Source organism: Salvelinus alpinus, chromosome 1, assembly GCF_045679555.1.
Source record: "Salvelinus alpinus chromosome 1, SLU_Salpinus.1, whole genome shotgun sequence".
Taxonomy (NCBI): Eukaryota; Metazoa; Chordata; class Actinopteri; order Salmoniformes; family Salmonidae; genus Salvelinus; species Salvelinus alpinus.
The window spans coordinates 104,943,107-104,953,937 of record NC_092086.1 but is presented as its reverse complement, the minus strand read 5'-3'; the positions used below and the strand labels follow the sequence as shown (position 1 = coordinate 104,953,937).

The following is a 10,831-nucleotide window of genomic DNA, read 5'->3' as shown; positions in this document are numbered from 1 at the left end:
GGTGACTCTGATCCAACTATAAATTCATACATTGTCGTGCCCCTTGCCTGAGATGATGGAAGTTCAATATGTAGCTAGATGTAGTAGGCTAAAGTTAACTAGCTAGCTCATCGTTGCCCAAGAAATGAAGTTAGGCTAGCGAGCAAGAATTTGAACCAGGTAACAAAAAAACTAAAAGCGTGTACTGTATGACAGAGTCATAGACCGTTTCGGCAGCATGAAAGAGAGGAGGATGGCATTGTCATTTCTCTATGTGCACACACACAGGCACACACATATACACACACACACATACACAGACAGAGAAATCAGTACCATGGACAGTCACATAATTGTTAGCTTACGTTGATTGGACTAAATAGTTTTGGGGTATTTTAGTTGTCACTGTATTAGACTAAGTACAGGTAATTTGATGATTTGAAATGGTGCTGGAATAGTGGAGGCAGCTCTTGTATTCTTTGCGAACTCTCTGTGGTTCTAAATCAATAGGTTTTAGTAGTCCGAAAATGTCGGAAACATTAACTTGCTTGACCATACTGTAGGTCATCTAACTGTTTGTTACATGCAATATGCTTTGTGGACTTCACCGGGCAGATGTTGCTCTCCGGTTTTGTGATAAAGCACAGGTGTGGTTGAATTTATTCTGCCACTGTGTCTTCTTATTGTCTCGGCCTTAGGCCTATATATCACGGTGGCAAGGAATATGAAGTAACAGGTTATAGAGCAAACAACGCAATTATCACAACACATACTGTAGGTTGTCATATGGCTATTTTTTACAGGCTTGGCTTCCCCAGTGATTTTACCCACTCACCGCTACTGTAACTATATAAGACTAACAGAATTCTGAGAACAAAAATGTTATTTAATTGGTTACTTTAAAGAAAGAGGAGGAAAAAATTAAGAAAACTGAAGAATGGTTAGTGGAATTATAGAAAAGATAAGGTAAGGATAAGAATAAAGGAATGCCTAGAGGCACAGAAACACAAAGGACAAGAAAGTAAATGTCACACATAAATGGTTTTAGCTCTGCTTCGAGAGGTTATTGTTTGTGCAAAGATTTGTCCAATGTGAAAATGAATCAGCCTCAGAGTATACAATGTGATCATAGCTTGGCACGACAACATTTTCTTTCTCATTCTGGAATCAAATCGAGGGTTATTGTTGGTAGCTGTCACTCCTCGGATGATGATAGAAAAACCAACAGCATGCAGCCCTGTTATAATCCAGCATGTGTTGTGTTATTCATATTACAGATGGACGTTTGTTTTGTTTGAGCTTTCCTGTTCTACCGCCCATCTATTTATAGGCCAACCCCAGCATGGTGAGGCTGTAAATACTTTGGCAACAAGGCCGTGCTGGGCGGACAGAATGAAATGTACATTTGGTAAAAATGAGGAGGAGAGGAGAAGCAGGGAGGGTGTGAGAAGGAGATGCCAGATGAAAGAAAGAGAGAGAGAGAGCGAGCGAGAGAGAGCGAGAGAGAGAGAGAGAGATTAAATCCAAATTATGAAATCCACCACGTCAACAACAAGTCAAAACTTTTCCCATATTCCCACCCAAATTTCCAAAACTTCAAACGAGAAATAAATACGCATTATTTATTTATTTCTATAATTTATTTTTTTGGGGGGGGCTACACCTCATTTCTATATAATTTCCTCATTGCAACGGGCGGCAATAGCGATCAGTGCTGATGATGAGGTCATGCGGGTGCAGGCGTTGGGTTTAGTTGCGGCACAGGCTCTTAGTATAAACCCTTTATGATTCTCATCAGCACTTTAATTAATCTACTTCCCACATTTCTAAGCTGTTTACGGATTTTTCCACCGTCGGTATCATACCAACATGGTAGATCAGAGGAGAGGGGAAAACTCCTGGAGAGAAGACATGCATGTGGTCTATGGAGGAAAAAGTCTGTAATCATGAACGGTGTAATCAGCAATGTACTGTGGTTGCGAATGTGAACGCCTGGGTGGGATAACATATTTCAGCCTGGTCTCATAGACGAGACGTAACATAGTAAATGTAAATCCAGGACACTCAAATGAACCTTAACCCTTTTAGCTAACCCTTCCCCTAACCCAAACCGTTTAACCTAACTCCAAAACTTAACTTTAACCTTAACCCTAACCCTTAACCGTAACCCCTAGCCTAGCTAACGTTAGTCACCAAGCTAGAATTTGTATAAGGCAAATGTATAGCAACCCAAAGGTTTCAAGATCGAATCTCATCACGGACAACTTTAACATTTTAGCTAATAACCAACTCCTAAACTTAACCCTAACCCCTAAGGTTTTGCAAATCGTAACATATTGTAAGTTTTTCCAATTTCGTAACATATTGTATGGGTAATGGACATACACAAATTAATACATACACTACCGTTCAAAAGTTTGGGGTCACTTAGAAATGCCCTTGTTTTTGAAAGAAAAGCAAATTTTTTGTCCATTAAAATAACATCAAATTGATCCGAAGTACAGTGTAGACATTGCTAATCTTGTAAATGACTATTGTAGCTGGAAACAGCAGATTTATTTATGGAATATCTACATAGGCATACAGAGGCCCATTATCATCAACCATCACTCCTGTGTTCCAATGGCACGTTGTGTTAGCTAATCCAAGTTTATCATTTTAAAAGGGTAATTGATCATTAGAAAACCCTTTTACAATTATGTTAGCACAGCTGAAAACTGTTGTGCTAGTTAAAGAAGCAATAACACTGGCCTTCTTTGTACTAGTTCAGTGTCTGGAGCATCAGTATTTGTGGGTTTGATTACATGCTCAGAATGGCCAAAAACAAAGAACTTTCTTCGAAACTCATCAGTCTATTCCGGGGCCTCCCACTCATCTTTCTATTCTGATTAGGGCCAGTTTGCGCTGTTCTGTGAAGGGAGTAGTACACAGCGTTGTACGAGATCAGTGCCATCACAAAGTATTCACACCCCTTGACTTGTTCCAACTTTTCTTGTATTACAGCCTGAATTTAAAATAGCCAACACAAAATGCCCCATAATGTCAAAGTGGAATTATGTTCTTTGACAATTTTACAAATTAAAAAATATTCCAAAACATGTCCCCTGTTTGCAATAAAGCCCTAAAGTAAAACTTCAAAAAGTGTGGCAAAGAAATTTATGTTATGTTTGTGTTATATTTGGGGCAAATCCAACACAACACATTACTGAGTACCACTCTTTGTATTTTCAAGCATGGTGGTGGCTGCATCATGTTATGGGTATGCTTGTCATTGGCAAGGACTAGGGAGTTTTTTTAGGATAAAAATGAACTGAATACAGCTAAGCACAGGCAAAATCCTAAAGGAAAACCTGCTTCAGTCTTCTTTCCATCAGACACTGGGTGACAAATTCACCATTCAGCAGGACAATAAACTAAAACACAAGGCCAAATATACCTAGACGTTGCTTACCTAGACAACATTGAGTGGCCTAGTTACAGTTTTGACTTAAATCGTCTTGAAAATCTATGTCAAGACTTGAAAATGTTTGTCTAGCAATGATCAACAACCAACTTAATGTCTATCTAGCAACTTTTGTCATTATGGGGTATTTTGAGTAGATGTGTGAGAAAAAATAATATTTTATCAATTTTGAATTCAGGATGTAACACAACAAAATGTGGAATAAGTCAAGGGGTATGAATACTTTTTTAAGGCACAGTGTATATACAGTTGAAGTCGGAAGTTTACATACACCTTAGCCAAATACATTTAAACTCAGTTTTTCACAATTCCTGACATTTATTCCTAGTAAAAATACCCTGTCTTGGGTCATTTAGGATCACCAGTTTATTTTAAGAATGTGAAATGTCAGAATAATAGTAGAGAGAATGACTTATTTCAGCTTTTATTTCTTTCATCACATTCCCAGTGGGTCAGAAGTTTACATACACTCAATTAGTATTTGGTAGCATTCCCTTTAAATTGTTTAACTTGGATCAAACGTTTTGGGTAGCCTTCACACAAGCTTCCCACAATAAGTTGGGTGAATTTTGGCCCATTCCTCCTGACAGAGCTGGTGTAACTGAGTCAGGTTTGTAGGCCTCCTTGCTCGCACACACTTTTTCAGTTCTGCCCACAAATTTTCTTTAGGATTGAGGTCAGGGCTTTGTGATGGCCATTCCAATACCTTGACTTTGTTGTCCTTAAGCCATTTTGCCACAACTTTGGAAGCATGCTTGGGGTCATTGTCCATTTGGAAGACCCATTTGCGACCAAGCTTTAACTTCCTGACTGATGTCTTGAGATGTTGCTTCAATATGTCCACATAATTTTCACTCCCCATGATGCTATCTATTTTGTTAAGTGAACCAGTCTCTCCTGCAGCAAAACACCCCCACAACATGATGCTGCCACCACCGTGCTTCACGGTTGGGATGGTGTTCTTCGGCTTGCAAGCATCCCCCTTTTTCCTCCAAACATAACAATGGTCATTATGGCCAAACAGTTCTATTTTTGTTTCATCAGTCCAGAGGACATTTCTCCAAGAAGTACGATCTTTCTCCCCATGTGCAGTTGCAAACCGAAGTCTGGCTTTTTTATGGCGGTTTTGGAGCAGTGGCTTCTTCCTTGCTGAGCGGCCTTTCAGGTTATGCTGATATAGGACTTGTTTTACTGTGGCTATAGATATTTGTGTACCTGTTTCCTCCAGCATCTTTACAAGGTCCCTTGCTGTTGTTCTGGGATTGATTTGCACTTTTCGCACCAAAGTACGTTCATCTCTAGGAGACAGAACGCGTCTCCTTCCTGAGCGGTATGACGGCTGCGTGGTCCCATGGTGTTTATACTTGCGTACAATCACAAAGCCCTGACCTCAATCCTATAGAAAATTTGTGGGCAGAAATGAAAAAGCGTGTGCGAGCAAGGAGGCCTACAAACCTAACTCAGCTACACCATCTTTGTCAGGAGGAATGGGCCAAAATTCACCCAACTTATTGTGGGAAGCTTGTGGAAGGCTACCCGAAACGTTTGACCCAAGTTAAACAATTTAAAGGCAATGCTACCAAATACTAATTGAGTGTATGTAAACTTCTGACCCACTGGGAATGTGATAAAAGAAATAAAAGCTGAAATAAATCATTCTCTCTACTATTATTCTGACATTTCACATTCTTAAAATTAACTGGTGATCCTAAATGACCCAAGACAGGGTATTTTTACTGGGATTAAATGTCAGGAATTGTGTAAAACTGAGTTTAAATGTATTTGGCTAAGGTGTATGTAAACTTCCGACTTCAACTGTATATAAGGGCTTTATAAATAATTTTGATTGATTGATTGATAAATAATTTTGATTGATTGATTGATACCGGTATATATATTGATATATATTGATATATATATACCGGTATCAATCAATGAAATGTATTTATAAAGCCCTTTTTACATCAGCCGATGTCATAAAGTGCTATACAGAAACCCAGCCTAAAACCCCAAACATTATGTTATATGACAAGTGGTTGAAACGACATCAAATAACCAGACGGTCTCTGTTACGGCCAGCTAAATATTCATTATTTTGGTTGCTAAACAGACGTTTATAAATCGTCCTTATTATACAACCAGTATACAACCTCTCCATGACGTCAAAAGGACATAGTGAAAGACATCATTGCAATCAGATTTGGCCCTGGGTGTATATGACTCTGTATATCCCTCGGACTATACAGTCTTGACCTATCTTTCAAGTTAAATACGTTTCTACTAGTTTTTAAAGTCTGTAGAAGCACTGAATCTTCTCTCACAAGGGCTCTTGTTCTGAGATCTACATGTAATGAATTCAGACTTGACTTTTACCTCATCAGCATTAATTTGTCCCTGAAGATAAAGTGAGTCATTTTTTGCGTAATCATCAGGGAGTCAGTTGAGGGAAATCATTCATAAGAAATGATCAGGAGTGGTTAAAAAATGATTAAAAAAATAAGAGCTAGCTACTTCTCAGAGGAAGTGATGAAACCTAGCTAGGGAAGGTAAAATTGAGATCCTGCTTATTTCTAATCCCTTTCTCTCTCTCACACACACACACACGCACGCACTACTGTCACATCATGGTCTCTCCTGACGCTGTGACTCAAGCCAAGGTGACGGATGCTATGGGCCCGTGGTGATGATGTCATTTGTTTTTCCCCTCCAGGAGACACTCCTACCGGACAGGCCAAGACATAGAGAACTGTGGTACGTGTAGAGACTGTGCCTGCATCATATACAGGTATGACATGGCTTTAGAGTGTGTGTGTCTGCACGTGTGTTTTGAGTGTGCATGTGCGCATGATAATGCTCATATATTAAATAGGGATGTGTGTTTCCTATATGTTGGATGTGTGTATTCTATATGCATTATATGTGTGTCCTACGGTAACGTACGGTTCACTGTCGTTTCAAATCTCGTCCCTATTGGCTCGGCAGGATTACGACATCCATGAGGCAGTCTCTGTGATTATCAAGCAATGGCATGCAACACTTAGGATACAGGCTGTTCATCTCACACTTTCAAGTCAAAGGTGTGAATATTGCTGCAGGTTAGTTCACTGAGCCCAGTGAGGAGGGATTTGGGAGGTCGGGCATTCCACAATCACACACATTCACTGACACACTCACATATATTCACTGACACATGAACAAAAATGCATTCACTGACACACTCACATATATTCACTGACACATGAACAAAAATGCAGAAGTCCTAAAAAAGATAGAGCCACACACACACACACACACACACAGGTAAAGTCACAGATACTGCTTAATCACCCCTTTGCTGTTTGAAATTTGAATTGAAATCAATCAATTAACAAACAGGATTTCACAGTTTACAGTAAGATTAATAAAAGGCAGACAAGCACTGGAGGATTACTATGAAATGGAAATCCATGTCTCTTAGTTGTAAATGTAAAAATCATGAGAAACAACACAGGAGCAGTGGAGAGAGAGAGGAGAAGGAGGGAGAGGGAGAGAGAGGAGAAGGAGGGAGAGGGAGAGAGAGGAGAAGGAGGGAGAGGGAGAGAGAGGAGAAGGAGGGAGAGGGAGAGAGAGGGGGAGAGAGACAGGGAGAGAGAGAGAGAGAGAGAGAGAGAGAGAGAGAGAGAGAGAGAGAGAGAGAGAGAGAGAGAGGGAGAGAGAGAGAGAGAGAGGGAGAGAGAGAGAGAGAGAGAGGAGAAGGAGGGAGAGGGAGAGAGAGAGGGAGAGAGACAGGGAGAGAGAGAGAGAGAGAGAGAGAGGGAGAGAGAGAGAGAGAGAGGGAGAGAGAGAGAGGGAGAGAGAGAGAGGAGAAGGTGGGAGAGGAGAAGGAGGAAGAGAGGGAGAGAGAGAGAGGGAGAGAGGGGAGAGGGAGAGCGGGGGAGAGGGAGTGGGGAGAGAGAGGAGAAGGAGGGAGAGGGAGAGGGAGAGGGAGAGAGGGAGGGAGAGAGAGAGAGGGGGAGAGAGAGAGAGAGAGAGAGAGAGAGAGAGAGAGAGAGAGAGAGAGAGAGAGAGAGAGAGAGAGAGAGAGAGAGAGAGAGAGAGAGAGAGAGAGAGAGAGAGAGAGAGAGAGAGAGAGAGAGGAGAAGGAGAGAGAGGGAGAGAAGGAGGGAGGGAGGGAGGGAGAGAGAGAGAGAGGAGAAGGAGGGAGAGTGAGAGGGAGAGTGAGAGAGAGAGGGAGGGAGAGGAGAAGGAGGGAGGGAGAGAGAGAGAGAGAGAGAGAGAGAGAGAGAGAGAGAGAGAGAGAGAGAGAGAGAGAGAGAGAGAGAGAGAGAGAGAGAGAGAGAGAGAGAGAGAGAGAGAGAGAGAGAATGAACACTGTAGAAGTTGGGCCTGCCAGTTCCCTGCTGAGATCTAAGAGAAACAGAGCGAGAGAGGGAGAAGGCAAGAGACTCAAAGCAAAGGAATCATTCCGAAACTGAACGCAGCTCCCACATCTGAAAAGGGTATTAAAGAGAAAAGGAAACCCAGAGACTAGCAGTATAGTGAGATGAGACGAAGAGAGAGAGAAAAGCCTGCCTGAAAGAGAGAGAGAGATAGTGAGAGAGAAAGCAAGAGATAGTGAGAGAGAGAAAGAGTAGGAAAGAGAGAGTTTGCGAGAGAGAGAGTGCGGAAGAGCGAGAGTGGGAGAAGAAGAGATAAGTCATGAAGAATTTAGACAGGCATATTATCCTCCCCAGCTCCACATGCTCCAGGCTGGTCTGGCGTTTCTCTATACTAGGTAATGTTACTTTTACACGCGGTCATATTGTTTTCCGGTCAAAAGAACACTTGTCACCATAGTGTCCTGTCTAGGCCGTAGCGTTCACCTCAGCTCAGCTTGACATGTGGATTTCACAGGCTTTAGTAAGGAGGATATTTCCTTTTTTTAAGCTTAGTTGAGCCTGGTCTGGCAGAGGATGGAAAGAGATGGAGAAAACGAGAGGTGAGAAAGAAGGAAGAGAAGAAAGACATGAAAGACAGGTTCTTGTTCTTCTTATTGCTGATTGATTGAATATCAATACCTTATTATTTTACCTTTCATTTTGTGTGCCAAGTGTTTCAGTAAAGTTCGATTTCTGTAAATGGGTTGGTGTGTTTGATGTTTATCGATTTTGAACGTTAATATGTTTTTTAACTCTCTGTTTTTATCACCGGTTGTGTAGCTGTATTAACCCCCCAGAACCACAGACTTCCCACAATCACATCCAAGTCCTGGACGAAAAGCATTGTCAATGGGAATCTCCATAGTGTTTTTAGTCAAGGACATGGCTTAATCTGTGTCAGGGAAACGGGCCCATAATGTTTGACCTTTTACAGTAACAGAACATAACATACTGTATCCTCATGAAAAGATATGTCCATGGTTACCATTTCTCATATCACACTCTCATCTATACCCTTTGAAGACCAACACTTCCCTCCATAGAATCAGAATAGAGCGCCACCCTCTGTCTCACTCTCCTCCACATGCTCCTACGTGACAATGCATTCCTTTCAATGGCTCATATTGTGCAATCTATCCCAGACTTTATTACAGCTCTAAGGCGTACCTTACAGATGTAGGATCTTAATTTGACCTATATTGTCACAGAATAATAATAATTTGAACGTTTAGTCCATAATATTGCTTGATCGGTGGTTAGGCTATTAGCTGGCCAAAAGTAGGCTACATGAAAATTGTAATGCTGTTTACATAACCCTGTGTTACATTTATGCAAATCACAAAGCTCAACTGCATTTCCTGCAGTACAGAAAAATGATCCGCAACAAAAGAGTGATCAAATTAAGATCCTATACCTGTATATCTAGTCAGATATTTTCTCTTTATGCAGCTCAATACTGCACTCTCGAACCCAGCAGACAAAATGTTGTCATAAAAGACGTCAGATTGATGTCATAGCAACAGTTTTGCCCGCTGGGAATGGCTCTAAGGGAAATGTTTGTCAGTAGGCTTAATATACAGACATAAACCTTTGCTCTTCAGTTCCCTCCGAATATTTCCTTTAAAAAAAAGCCTTACTTCAAAATGCAAATGAAAAACTTTAAGTAATGCAAATGTAAACATGATTGCACTAAAATGTAACATAGTTACAAATTGCACTGCAGCTCGCCAAATAAATGCTCCATTTGTTTCCATTTTTTTCCTCTAAAGCTGGTATCTGTAAAAGTAGAGGAACGCTTGTATCTGATGTTATTTATCCAGCACCCGTGGCGCATTAACTGCATATTAATATGCAAATATCATTGTGAGGCGTGCAGGAGCGTTAATTAGGGAGCAGCGTTTGGAATATAAAAGTCCTTCCTATTATGCATTTTGCTAATGGCATATTTATGGAACAAAGCTTGAGTTCTAACAGGGAACTCTTGTGCTTGGAGCCCTATAAGGTTTACAGGGACAGCAGTCTAATCAGATCACTGGCCAAACCTCTGTCTCTTCCTCACAAGATATTGTTTAATGATGCACCTTTCTTGAGGAAGCCGATAGGGCCCTAGACTATGATGAATTAGTTTAATGCATGGAGAAAAAATGAAGCCACTCTGTGAATGATGAGTTTTGAATTACTGTGAGTGGCTCCTAAGAGTTTATGGTTTGCGAGAACAATCCTTCATATCGTACTCGGTGAACTGCAGATAAGCGCTATAGAATGGCTGCTGAGGGTGCATTTTTCCTCATGTGTTGCTTGCGTGGTCATCATTCAGCAGTGCTCATATACTGTTTGATATCAATGGCTTTCATTCACGTTTGAAGACCATCCCATGTGAACCTTTGACCTCGAACTAGTCTCGAATGATTTGGAGCTTGTCGACAAACCCGTCACCCCCCCCCCCCCCCCCCTTTGAAGTGTAGAGTGTCTTGCAAATGCAGAAGAGTCTCGGCTGGGTCTGCGTGGCGAAGGAAGGAGTAGAGGGGAGAGTAGAGGATTGAGTCACTGGAGCAAGTGTGAACTCGTAATGATCCGTCTCATGGGTTTGAGATGAACGTCCCCTGACAGCGCCTACCAACTCATCGTTCTCCTTCTCTCCACACACACACATCATGACTCAGCGCTTTCCCGCAACAGAACTCCACTGACACAACACTGGGTGACAGTACTGGACTCTCACACACTATACTGTCCTCTGACTGACTATGCATCAGAGGAGAGGAGAGGAAAGGAAAGGAGAGGAGAGGAAAGGAGAAGAGACCTGGGCGAGGCAGAGGAGTAGCGAGACTGCATGTTGGAAGAAGAAGAGGTGACTCTCCCTGCATCTCAATGTCTCTTTCACTCTCTCTCCTCTCTCCCCTCTTTCTCCCCTCTCTCTCGTCTCTCTCCCCTCTCTCTCCTCTCTCTCTCTCCTCTCTCTCTCTTTTTCTGCTGCTTTTTCTATCTTTTT

At 41.6% G+C, this 10,831-nt stretch overlaps 1 protein-coding gene across 3 annotated transcripts in view; it reads left to right on the top strand.

Annotated features, from left to right (window-relative positions):
• Positions 1-10,831, top strand: part of LOC139556749 (mucin-2-like) — a 57,639-nt gene that overhangs the window by 24,686 nt on the left and 22,122 nt on the right. For 2 of the 3 annotated variants that reach the window (XM_071370975.1, XM_071370941.1), the window contains exon 3: positions 6,153-6,227. In XM_071370975.1, the coding sequence (XP_071227076.1) occupies positions 6,153-6,227 (75 nt within the window). The remainder of the gene's footprint in view (positions 1-6,152; positions 6,228-10,831) is intronic. The other variant, XM_071371056.1, reaches the window with a different exon arrangement.